The sequence below is a fragment of the Quercus lobata genome, chromosome 5 (genome assembly GCF_001633185.2).
Source record: "Quercus lobata isolate SW786 chromosome 5, ValleyOak3.0 Primary Assembly, whole genome shotgun sequence".
NCBI lineage: Eukaryota > Viridiplantae > Streptophyta > Magnoliopsida > Fagales > Fagaceae > Quercus > Quercus lobata.
Window position 1 is genome coordinate 18,700,066 of NC_044908.1, and position 13,451 is coordinate 18,713,516.

General features: G+C 34.1%; 1 protein-coding gene across 1 annotated transcript; it reads left to right on the forward strand.

Annotated features, from left to right (window-relative positions):
- Positions 1 to 3,996: 3,996 nt before the first annotated feature.
- Positions 3,997 to 13,177, forward strand: LOC115988752 (putative leucine-rich repeat receptor-like serine/threonine-protein kinase At2g19230). The gene is made up of 13 exons (XM_031112371.1): positions 3,997 to 4,168; positions 6,464 to 6,989; positions 7,571 to 8,055; positions 8,835 to 8,967; positions 9,368 to 9,439; positions 9,750 to 9,821; positions 9,909 to 9,989; positions 10,259 to 10,416; positions 10,998 to 11,203; positions 11,292 to 11,418; positions 11,922 to 11,984; positions 12,089 to 12,278; positions 12,661 to 13,177. The coding sequence occupies exons 1-13, from the start codon at positions 4,039 to 4,041 to the stop codon at positions 13,091 to 13,093; spliced, it is 2,676 nt and encodes an 891-aa protein (XP_030968231.1). The 5' UTR covers positions 3,997 to 4,038; the 3' UTR covers positions 13,094 to 13,177.
- The last annotated feature ends 274 nt before the right edge of the window (positions 13,178 to 13,451 follow it).

The window sequence follows — 13,451 nt, forward strand, 5'->3', positions numbered from 1 at the left end:
TTTCTTACATTTCCTTAGCAACCAAACCCATAAAATCACTCAGATTTACAAAACACAACGACATGCCCATAGATTTACAAAACACAAAGACATTCAACAATTACTTTGTGGATTCTTTCACATTCTCATTACAAACACAAAAACCTTCAAAGATTCAAATCACAAAGACCTTCAACAAACACAAAGACCTTACACACCTTCATCCAAATTTACAAACCCAACAAAACAAACCCAAATGAAAACCAAATAGCAAAAACCCATTCCAATCATGTAGATCGAAGAGAGGGAGAGACTGAGATGTCGCTGGGTTTGGCTTTGTGGTTGTGGTTGCTGTCTTGGCAGTGGTGCTCATGAGGGAGAGACCGAATCTCTTCATTTATATCAAAGAGACAAAACCGATCTTAGCATCTCTCTAGTCTTGCATTGCGTCGCTGCCAGCCATGGCCGTCACTAGTCTTGCATTACGCCGCCGCCAGCAATTGATCTCAGCATCTCTCTCTAAGCCGGATTAAACCGATCTCAGCCTTTCTCTATCTCTAACCCAGATCAAACCAAGATCCAAAAACCTTAGAGAGAAAAAGTTTCAGTCAACAGAGAGATATCAAAACTAATCTCAGCTTTAAGGGAATTAGTTTTGGTTAGGGCTAATTTGGCCGCAATTTGAGGTTTTGAATTTTTTTTTTTTGTGTTTAGGTTAGACAGAGTGGTTTGTGAGGTTTTGAATTTCTTTTTGTGTATTTAGGTTGGAGTGGTTTGTGAGCTTTAGAGCTGGTAGTGTTTTTTGTTTGGGATAATTACAATAAACCCACTTGGGATATGGCCCATTTTCACTTTGCCTATCCGTGGTTTAAAACTTTACACTTTGCCCATTTGAGGTTACTTCTATTAGGGCTCTGTTACCCACCTATTGGCTTTTTCGTTAAAAAACAACTTCTACCACCAAAACATAACATAACATGAATCAAAAAGTTAGGGTTTGAATTTTTTGAAAGAGAAGTTATGGGGTTTTGAAAGAGCTTGGGTTATGGAGTTGTAGAAGAAGAAGAGTACAGTTTCAATTGCCTCCTTGATAGAACCATTACTTCTTCTTCTTCTTCTTCTTTTAGAGATAGAGACAGAGATCTTGTTTGTTGACCAGGTTCGATGGGTCGGAGTCAAACTGGATCTCAGTAAGGATGTAGTTGGTTTCTTCGATGATGTTCTGGTTATCGCCAGAGGAGTTGAGGTTGCCGATGCCGATGGTGCGAATTGGGGTCTGAATGAGAACATGGGGCAAATGGGTGTCCAAAATCCAAGAGCCCAAGAAGAAAACCCACCACCAATCTGATCTCCATGGCTCTACCACTCTCCACATTAACAAACAAGCTCCAGCCATTGATTCAAACCGCAATAACTAAAACCCACAATGATTCAAAATGCAAAACTCAACAACTGAAACCCACGTAAAACGCAACTACCAATTTAATCTCCCTGTCTCCACCACTCTCATCAATTCAAACAAGCTCTAGCCACCGAAATCGATTCAAAAACCCACCACCGATTCAACAACCCACACCGATTCAACAACCCACAACGCCGATTCAACAACACACGCTGATTCAACCCACCTCTGAAACCCAATCACTAATTCAACTTCAATACTGGAATTGAAACCCAGCCAACACCCAAAGGACCACCACGACACCAAACCCATGGCTAATCTACCATGATCCAAACCCACGGCTGGATTTTTCTATACCTCACACTTCAGTTGTTGGCTTATCTCTATCTCACTCTCTCTTTGTTGATAACATTGTTGATTGTTTTAAGATGTTAGACTTCTTGTAAAATTTGGTTCAAAATTTTGAGTTGTTGTGAAATTGTTGATATTTTTATAGATTAAAAATAATTTCATTGAGCCATTTGATTGGTTTGTTGTTCCTCCACTTTGTTCTCATTGAAATTCATGAGCAATGAAAAACCCTAGCTTTTTGATTCTTGTTATATTTGTTTTGCCTAAAAATGTGTTTTTCTAATGGCAAATGGAGAGATGGGTTACGGAAGGCTAACAGAAGTAACCTTAGGTAGGCAAAGTGTAAAGTTTTAAATCATGGGTAGGCAAAGTGAAAACGGGCCATACCCCAGGTGGGTTTACTGTAATTATCCCTTTTTGTTTTGTTGTTTTTTTATTTTGTGAGGTTTTTATTTCTGTTTTTTCCTTTTTTTTCATTTAGTTAAAATTCATAAATTAATTTTTTGTTTTTAAAAGATGACGTGGCATTTTTCAAATGCTAAATAAAATATTATATTATTATTTTAATGTTGACGTCAACATTTAGTGTGCTAGCGATGCACTCTGTTTGCCACGTAGACTATTTTCGTTCATGAGATAACGGTAGGGACAAAAATGAGATCGCCTTTTTTTTTTTTTTAGGGACTCAAAACGGTGAAAATAAAATTTAGGGAATAAAGTGGGAATCGCTTGAAAATGTGGAGAAGAAAATATGGTTTTTGCCAAAAAAAGAAAAAAGGAGTAAGGCCGATCTAAGTTTCAATTCATGCCACCCAACCTGGAACATACATTGTAAGAAAAGTGATAATTCTTGGAAAAAAATTTAATTGAATTTTCAATTTTATGTCACGTGTCCTATATGATTTATATTTTTTGTACCAAGTGAATTATTGAGTGTAAAAATCAAAAAGTCCAAATCTAATTAGATTCTAAATTAAATTTCAATTAAAGTCAAATTTTCCACACGGGTTCATATAAGTTTTTAATTTTTGTGACAAGTGAATTATTGAGTGAAAAAATTAAAAAGTCTAAAACCAATTAATTCTAAATCATATATATATATATATATAATGAGAAATCATTACATATTTTAGAAATGTATGGTTTTAAAAAAATGTAAGCTAATACTATGCATAATTTGAACACCTTCTAAAAAAATGTATAATTTAACCCATATAATTGCAATTGATTTTAATTGTATCCGTGCATATACTTGGAACTACGTACTAATTTATTTAGTAATAGTGACAAGAGAGACTTGGTCCAATTTTGGTTTATGTTACTGGAGAGGCTTGGGTACAGTACGTTTTGTGCACAAAACTCAATGGAATGTTACCACCTCGTGGCAATTTATGTACACATGGTAGCATCCTATTGGTCCAGTGCACATGACACTGGACCTAAGCTAAATCCTTATTGCACACATGTAGATTTGTCAAATATGGATTCAAATCCAATAACTAGTCGAACCTAAAGGGAAAATATGGGCATGGATAGGAATATTTAGACGTGTGAAAACAAGTTAACCTGTAGTCAACATGCAAAATGACGGGTTAGGTAAGGTCGACCTGCGGGTCACATGGTTTGAGTTGTCTAACCCCTTTCTCACCTTTACTATCTTTTGAGCTTTTTTTTTTTCTTCTCACAAATTATTTTTTCACAAGGTCAAGGTTTGAAAATTTTAATTTAATAAATTTTGGATGGTATAAACTTAACCATTTATGTATTATTTAAATTTTATTTAGTATTATTATTTTTTATTTGTTCGCTTATTTTTTTTAATAGGAAGACAGATAATATTATTAATTTTTTTATGTCAGAAAAAAAAAATACGGATTATATATACTAAGTGTCAATTTGGGAACGGTTTATTTTGCTGAAATTGAAAACTTTTTACTGAAAGTACTGTAGATAAAGGTAAAAGTTAGCTGAAATAGTACAGTAAGACTCATAAATAGTATCAAAAAGTGTAGTAAGACCCATAAATAATAGTAAAAATAATTTTTGCCAAACGCACACTAAAAGTTGATCCAACCCTCAAAGATCGGGTAAGAGGTCATGTGTTCTATAACCCATTTAGAAGGATCCATTTATGACCTAAGCTTGATGGACTCGACTCGTTTACCAGGTCTACACAGAGACACGTGATGAAGGCTCATATATATGACACTGCGTTGCCATTTTAGTATCATTAATACTCTTCTAAGTATACGAGACTACGAGAGTAAAAATCATTGCTAGTTACATATTTGCTGAGAAAGACTAACATGGACGGTGCATCAAATCTGAAAAAAGTGTGGCTCCTCTTTGTTTTAGCAATAGCTATTCTTGGTAACTCAAGACTAGCTGCAGGAAATAATCAGTACGCTGGAAGAAAGCTTGATGATGAAATTCCCGGTAAGCATGTCTAATGTCTTCCAATATTGGTCAACCAACAGGTCCAACATTTTTTTCTTTCCTTTTCTTTTTTTTTTCTTCTTTGCTTTGGTGCTTGCCTTGTTGTTATGCATGCATGCTTTCTTGGATTCTTACAATGGAGCTAGTAATTCATGGATACTATTTGTTATAGAGAAGTTTGCAGTGATCTCTAAAGCCACTATCCAGTATTCCAGTTTTAGTTCTAGTTTCTCAAAAAAAAAAAAAAGTTCTAGTTCTAAACTCACACATCTTTACACTCAGTTAAAAGAATTGTGAAGCTTTATACTCCTTTGAAAACTGTGAGTTTTAGTTCTAGGTTTTTTTTTTTTTTTTTTTTTTTTTGGCTGAAGAGCTTTGTTCTTCTTAGAAACTGTATTCGGTATTCCTATGATAAAAATTAGTCCTATATATATATATATATATATATTTGGGGTGTTTGTTATTCATCCCATCTAATATAATATAATTATAGACAATCTAAATGAAGTGTTCTTTACTATATATTTTCCCCTATGATGAGGGGCAAAAAAGAGAGGAATTTTTTCTCCTGGACTTTCTCATCAAAACAAGCACAACACATGTATAGAATGTGACCTTTTTTTTGTTTTTTTTTTTTTGAGAAACAAACACACACGCAAAGGAGAGATAAATGAGTTTTAACATAAAAAGACATCACAACTCCACTCAAAAAGGCAAAGTGGAGGGTAATTTTGGAAATCTACTCTTAACCAAATGACAAATTAAGATATAACATTTTTAACTTTAATTTAAAAGAGTTTGGTAAAAAAAAGAGTTTAACTACAAAATTGATTATAGCCTAAGACTACAACATTACTTAATAAAATAAACGTTACTATAAAATTTGAAAATTCAACCGTCAAATTACATGTTCTTTACACTCTCAATACACATGTCAAATTTTGTGTCAATTAGATATTCTTTACTATATGATTTATAAGTTTATATTTTATGTATAATTTTAAATTACAAAAACTTACAATTTATACAATTTATTGATGACATAGTTATTGATCTTTAATTTTTTAAAAATTTTGCAATCATAGAGGATATAAGAAGGAGACGTAATCCAATAGTGAATTTATCAAAATTCATCTCCAATAAAAAAAATCTTGAATTAAATTATAGTTTAAGGTTACAACTAATTTTATAGTTAAACTAATCCATGGTAAAATGATTGCCAACGGTAAAAATGTTTTTTCCCTTCGGAGAGTAACATTCCTGAAACCTCTTGAGTGTAATTAATTTGCCCCTTTTTTTTTAACAGAAACGTACTTATTATTGTAGACTATCAAAGTAGTTTTTCCTTGATTACACACTGCAGTATGCACAACTTGATCCTAGGTATGACATATCACTTTTTCTCTCTCACCCAAATTCCCACATGTCAGGTTGTGGCAATAGATATGACATAAATGTTGCGTACAGGGATTCTATCCTATCCAGTTTCCGACATTTCTGAGAAACCTATGAAGACAAACGTTTGTTCAAGATCTTGCAGATGCAGAACCCTGAACCCTAAACCCAAGCATAAGCATTGTCATTTCCAAAACGTTCTGATTAGCCAAGTTTTTCAAACATGTTTACAATGTTCAGAACTGTTTTTAAAGTCATCAATGTTATCTTAATGTTGTTATTTGTTAATTTGTTAGCATGCACACTAATACAACGACCCCTATGGACAGCATATAGCGGCCTATATGTGGATGTTCCATTCATCATATTGTTTAATTGGTCCCTATTGACTCAGCCTTTTGAAGTTGCTCAAGCTTAAATACAGCTTGTCTGTTGAATTGTATGTCTCTTTGACTAGATAGTAACTGATATTGGTCCTCAATCGGTGTAAATTTGTTGCACATAAGGAGCCTAGTTAGAAAGTTGTACTTCCCTATGAATAATTGAGTCTTACTACTTACTTGTGTGATAGCTTTTAATTAGTAAACACTTCAAACATGATAAAGAAAGGTTAGCATCTGAAACTTTAAATGAAACAAAAACCAACGGTTTAGCTTTCACATGCTGTTTTGTAATAGCATGGGAGTTCACAAGGAAACAAAAAGGTAGGTGTTAAATCAACATGGACTCAACTATATTTTGAGCTTAAGCTGTTTGATAGTTTGCGTCTTAAGAATTTTGGTGCCAGATTTGTTGCTGAAAAACATGTGGTGTTCATGAAATTCATATTGGAACCTTATTTGAGAAGACCACGTTAATTGCTTATGTCTAGTTTCCTCTTTCTTTTTGCAAAATTTCAAGGTTTCATTAGCATTGACTGTGGCGGTGATGAAGATTACATTGACAAGGACACGGGAATTCCTTACAAGTCAGATAAAGAACTGATAGATACTGGAATAGTTAATACAATACCCTCTGATTCATCCGGAAATCTTGCGCGGTATCTAAAAAACTTGAGAAGATTTCCTCAAGGAAAAAGGAATTGTTATACCCTGAGACCAGAACAAGGCAAAAACAATAATTATATGATCAGGGCGAGATTCTTTTATGGGAATTACGATGGCAAAAACCAGACCCCTGCATTTGATCTACAGATTGGGGTTAATGAATGGGTAACAGTGAATACAGATGATGGATTTTATCATGTCATTCATGTTCCCTTGACAGATTACATAGATGTTTGTCTAGTAAACACTGGCCAAGGGGTACCCTACATCTCAGCATTGGAACTGCGGCATTTGGACAATTCCATTTATCATACAGCAGGAGGGGCACTTACAAACATAGTGCGATACGACATTGGCAGAGAAGGTGATTTAGGAGTCAGGTGAATCGGTCATACCATCATGAACTAAAAATAAATTTGTCAAACCAGGTCTTGGATCTCATATTAATTTGCATCATGTTTCTACAATGGTATTGATGTTTTTACTGAATATTAATCTTCAATGTCATGTCTAACATATTCCTTTGAATATGAAGAATATGATGGTGTGCATTTCATTTTATGATAACTCTTTTAGAATATTAATTAAATGATTAAATTCATCATTTTCTTACCGCATATGCTTCTGGGATAATCAGATTTACCTCAGTCACAGATTATCCTATTTACTGTTATATGTTCTAAAACTCGATATGCTAAGTAAAATGAGCTCGCCTTACTGCATATTATAAATTTGTTCCATGGCAGCAGTATTTTTTAAGTTTCCAGTTACCATTTTCATGTGCATCAACAATTAAAGCACTTTTTTTTTAATCAATTATAAAAGCACTTGAATGTCTACTAGTATACTTTTTCTTTTCTTTTTTTTTGATGAAAACCTACTACTATACTAATATTAATATGTCAGGTTGTTCCATTTTGTACCTATTAACAAAAAAATCTGTAAAATTTCTCCCAAATAGGTATCCAAATGATGTCTATGATCGCTACTGGTCACCTTTACAATTCGATGATTGGATTCCAATCACCACAAACTCAACAATATATTCCCATAGCGATGATAATGCTTATAGCATACCAGATGTAGTGCTGAGGACCGCTGCCAAAACACAGAATGCTAGCATTCCCTTGAACTTATACTGGACTCCACCAGATTCTCTTTCAAAATGTTATGTTTACTTCCACTTTGCTGAGATTGAGAAGCTTGAAGCTGGCCAGCAGAGGAAATTGAAAATTAATTTAAATGGCGAGCGCTTCTTGGTAGAGTCTATTAAACTTGATTATCTGAGCCCACAAACCATAGTCCAAAATAATCCGCCAATTAGTGGAAAACGGCTTCACTTTTCAATATATGCAGCTGAGGGAACTAAGCTTCCCCCAATCCTCAATGCCGTTGAGACTGCTGTGTTAAAGGAGCTACCAAACAAACCAACTGCAATAGATGATGGTATGCTTTCTTCTCTTTTCTATCTTCCTTGTAAGGATTATGCTCAGTTTGTGGCTACCTTCTATGAATTTGAGACACTTCAACTGCTGATACAATGAGACTTCTAGACAGGTGATATGCTCCTTTCAATACTTAGGTAGCCTTTTATAAATGGAACATGCTAGCTTTAAAAGTGATGATAGTTTCTAAGACTAGGAAGGTTTGATATAGACCTGTGTTCCATCAAGAAGAGTTTGCAAGATGAGCCTTTGTTTGTTGCCAAATTAGAAAATGAACAGTTTTAGTGTAGTAGTTTTAAGTTGGCAAGTTTTTGTTCTGCAAATTTGTTCAGAGCCACCATACTTTTACACGTAAATAGTTATTTATCTATCATTGTCAATGGAATCTTTGTAAGTCCCATATTTTTTTTTAACCTATCCATACCGAAATAGAATATGGCCATACAAGTTCATTAATTAACTGCAAAAGAAATCTTCAAGTTCTTTCAATTTTTTTATGAAATGACATGATATCATGAGTTGCATTGTTATTGGTAACCATGGAAGTCGCAATTGTTGGTAGTTTTCTTTGAACATCATGCATGCTACATTCAGGAAATTCATCATCAGACAAAGGCATATTTGTTCAACTGCTGCATATTTACTAAAAAAATCCGGCAGCTAATTTTGGATCTGACTATCACATTTCATATTTCTATTTCATTTTTTCTCCCACTTTCTTTTTGAATGATCATCTATGAATTCTTTTTTTTTTTTTTTTTTCCCAATTAATAACAATAGTTGAAGCTATCATGGAAATCAAGAAACGGTATAGAGTGACTAGACACTGGCAAGGTGATCCATGTGTCCCAAGTGAATTCTCATGGGATGGTTTAAGCTGCAGTAACAAAAATCCTTCAAGGATCATCTCACTGTAAGTGCACTTCCAAAACATCAAAAGTTGTGATGTGGTTTGCTCTGGAATTTCAATCAAAATATCATCCAATGGGAAAAGATTCTCATTAACTTGGAGGCATCACATAAAATGGATCCTCATTGTAATTGAGATGAAAATGTGATGCTTCACTATAGGAAATGGGACAATGGAATATGCTTCATTCATATCATATTCAATCAAAGAGGAGAAAAAAAAAAGTTCTGTCACGCTTTCTGATATTTAACTGAATGATTTTCATTTTGACGTTCAAATACATAGTGCCTCCCCTGGTTGGTGGGTGTCAACTAATTGCATGAGAATAATTTTTTTTTTTTAAATTGCAAATTATTTTTCAAATATTGTTAACAGCTCTTCCTTCTTTCATAATGACAAGCAGGAACTTGAGCTCAAGCAATTTGACAGGCGTGATTACAACTTCATTCTCCAATTTGAAAGCACTGCAGTCCTTGTGAGACTTGAATTTAATTGTGTTTGATATGTGGCATTCATTACTATAAAATTATGCTAGCTTGACATTGGCTGGTCCAGCAACACCATCGGCCAGCTTGAGATTACCAATTGGCTCATGGATGAGGGATCCTTAATTGCCAAAGGTGTTAATGCTTGAAGAGTGTATTTTTGGGATTTGATCCCAGGAATATTCACTTGGAAAGTGTTATATGCAAATGTTGAATATCAAGTATCAAGAGCATAATAAAATTGTTTAGCATGACAATTATGGATATGTTTAGTTAAAATCTTCCAAATTCCTTTTTCAGGGATTTGTCATACAATGACTTAACCGGGTCAGTGCCAGAATTTTTGGCACAATTGCAGAATTTGAACACCCTGTAAGTTCTTGTTCTTTGATCTTAGTATTGTAAACGTTAATTTTGGGAAAGGAAATTGAAATGATCTACCTATCACTATCTTTGCAGTAATTTAAGCGGGAACAAGCTCACAGGATCTGTTCCTGAGGTTCTTCAGAAAATGTCTAGGGATGGGAATTTGGTCTTGAGGTTAGCTAATTTTCCTTCCTCCAATATTTCATTTTCTTAATAATTCTAGTGTCATTTTTTCTTTTTCTTTTTCTTTTTATCTTTTCCCTTTTATATGTGGCTTCTGTACATGCTAAATACTAAAAAAATTGTATGTTTACTTGTTCACTGATTTCTAAATATAATTCCTTTTATATTTCCAATGATAATTTGTATTTCATGATGACAACACCATCTATTTTTGATAGTATACTTACAATGGCATATTACCTTGATGCCCTTTATGCCAGTGTCGGCGAAAATCCAGATCTTTGTGTGTCAGATCTGTGCAACAGAAAGAAGAAAAAGGTTCTCGTTATTCTAGTTATTGCATCATCAATAGCAGTAGTCCTGGTCCTTCTGTTCATCTTTAGTGCTCTGGCTATCAATAGAATGAAAAGACATGGAGGTAATTCTTTATTTTCTACTTTTGTAATTGTCATCACAATTCACTGAGGTGAGGTTGTTTACAAGAGATGTAGCACCCAATCCTAGCTATTCCTATTTTTCCTGTGTTACACCCAAGCCTTAATGAAAATTATGAAAATAAATTATAGAATCGAAGAAAATATAGAAAACACTAATTAGTTTTCACCAGAGGCCGTTGTGACGAAGCACACTATCATGACAGCATATTATGCAGTTGATTGACAATTGAATACATCTAGGGACCACTTCAACATGTGAATGAGTGGTAAATGCACTCATTCTCTGCAATAATAATTACATTAATGAGATGACCTAGCCCTTTTCCTTGTGTCCTTGCAAGGTGGATTTGGTTACACATTCCCAAGAGTTTATTTGCACCCTGTGTCTAGGATGGGTGGACTACGGATTTAATCCTAGTAACGATTTTGTTTAAGATGACCTAGATTTGAGGACACAAACATGAGAGAATTAGAACATAAACTGTACATATTCCCACACAAGCCACAATTTTTTTTAATGCAACTCTACATGTTACAATTATGAAAATAGTCCTTCCTGTAGGTATGGTTACCAAATCCATTATCAAATCACAGAATCAACAGTATAGCTACTTTGAGGTTGTGAGCATAACTAATAACTTCAAAACCATCATCGGGGAAGGAGGATTTGGAAAAGTGTACCTTGGAAAACTGAAAGATGAAACTCAAGTTGCTGTTAAGCTCCTCTCTACTTCATCATACCAAGGCTATAAGGAATTTCGAGCGGAGGTTAGGTGCTGGTAGTCTTTTGAATTAGTTTGAAAATTTTATTTTATATTGAAGCTGTGACAACACAAGCACTGGTTTTGAAATATAGGCACAACTCTTGATGAGAGTTCATCATAGAAACTTGGTTTCTCTTGTTGGATACTGTGATGAGGGCGAAAAGAAGGCACTCATATATGAGTACATGGCTAATGGCAATCTGCACCAACATTTATCAGGTATTTACCATTTTTCTTTAAAGGAGCTTCATTCTTTGACTCACTATAAGTAACCTTTATCAAATCAGAAACATGATTATGGGGCAAGCCCGCTAACAAAGTGCAACTCATATCAAATGCATAGGAAGTCCCATTTTGCTTGCTCTTAGCATGAAACTGTAACTAAATCTTGCGCCTTAGTGAAGCCACTATGGTGCTATCTAAATATAGTAGAATGTGGGGAGGCAGAAAAAAGACTATAAAAAAAAAAGGATGAAAAGCCTGAGAACTATCCTGAGGTCCACTTACTCTTTTCGAGATACACCTATTATCAGACCAAATTAAAACAAACCAAAAAGGGGAAGGGTGAGGTGCCAACTAGTCAATCTAAACTTTATATAACTGAAGTGCTGTTGCTGTTTCCTACAGTTGGGTTTAGTATGTCTTATGAATGATTGCAAAACCAGAGCTATTTTCAATAACAATCCAGCTGAAAGAGAAAAATTGATATGTTTTGATTGCAGTTACAAACACAAATGTCTTGACATGGAATGAGAGACTTCATATTGCAGTGGATGCAGCACATGGTTTGCAAATTAATCAATTACATGATTATTAATCATCAACATTTTTATAATTGATTTTTTTTTTCTTGAATAAAATTTTACGATGTTTTTTGGTGGTGATGCAGGGTTGGAGTATCTACATAATGGTTGCAAGCCACCTATAATCCATAGAGATTTGAAACCTTCCAACATTTTATTAAATGAACACATGCAAGCCAAGATAGCTGATTTTGGGCTGTCTAGAGCCTTTGCAACTGAAAGTGACTCTCATGTGTCAACTCGCCCAGCTGGCACATTGGGATACCTTGATCCTGAGTAAGCATTAATACCTACTAATGGAATTTGCAACACACTAAGCTTGTTATCTAAAATTTTACTACTTAAAAATGTTCTGCCCGTAAGGATCACCACATTGAATTCCAAGTTCTCACCGCATCCAAAATTTGTAAAATTTACAACTTCTCTTAATTGCACAGAATTTGTCAAATTATTTGGGTGTTTTTTTTTCAAGTATATCCTATTAATATTTGGATGAACATTTCACTTTCTTAACTAGTGGGAGTTGTCCAAAGCATCCGGATTCCAACTGCTATTAATGATTGAGTGCAAATAGGATGTAATGGTAGAAATAACTAGCAGAATTAAATCAAGCTATGGATTTCTTGTATTTATCTAATCACTTGTGTTTTATTTACAGATTTCAAGCATCTGGAAACTTAAATAAGAAAAGTGATGTCTATAGCTTTGGGATTATTTTGTTTGAGCTAATCACTGGCCGCCCTGCAATACTTAGAGGCCCTGTGAGAAACAATCACATACTTGACTGGGTTAATCCTTTGATTGAAAGGGGTGATGTTCAAAACCTTGTTGATCCAAGATTAGAAGGGGAATTCAACACTAATTCTGCTTGGAAAGCTATAGAGATAGCCATGTCTTGTATACCATCATTAGCTATCCAAAGGCCAGACATGAATCATGTGTTGGCAGAATTGAAGGAATGTTTGGCTCTAGAGATGGCTCGGGGAAGAACTCAAAGGATGGAAACTGTGGGGAATAAAACAACATTGAGAATTCCTTCCAAAATGATCCATTTGGAGTATGAATCAGATACAGCTCCCCATGCTAGGTAGTAATTAAACAAAAGAAGAGTGGTTAATTGTGTCTTGTATAATATATAACGAGTTTGTATCACATTAGTATTTTATGAACTTTTTATTATTATTATTATTATTTTTGATAATTTGATTGCTGGGGAGGGTTTGAACCCTAGGTATCTTAATTAGACACAGGAGAAAGTGTTAATTAAATTATGAAACTTTTGGCATTTTTTACGAACTTTTTTTTTCTATTTTTTTCATGTTTGTGTTTTATAATGTATGCATATATAACTTTCTAATGGACAAGTAAATTATAATTATGCATAATTTGTATTTTGAATGTGGTTAACATTTTTTCCCTTTTTTAAGAAACATTAATTTAATGATAAAT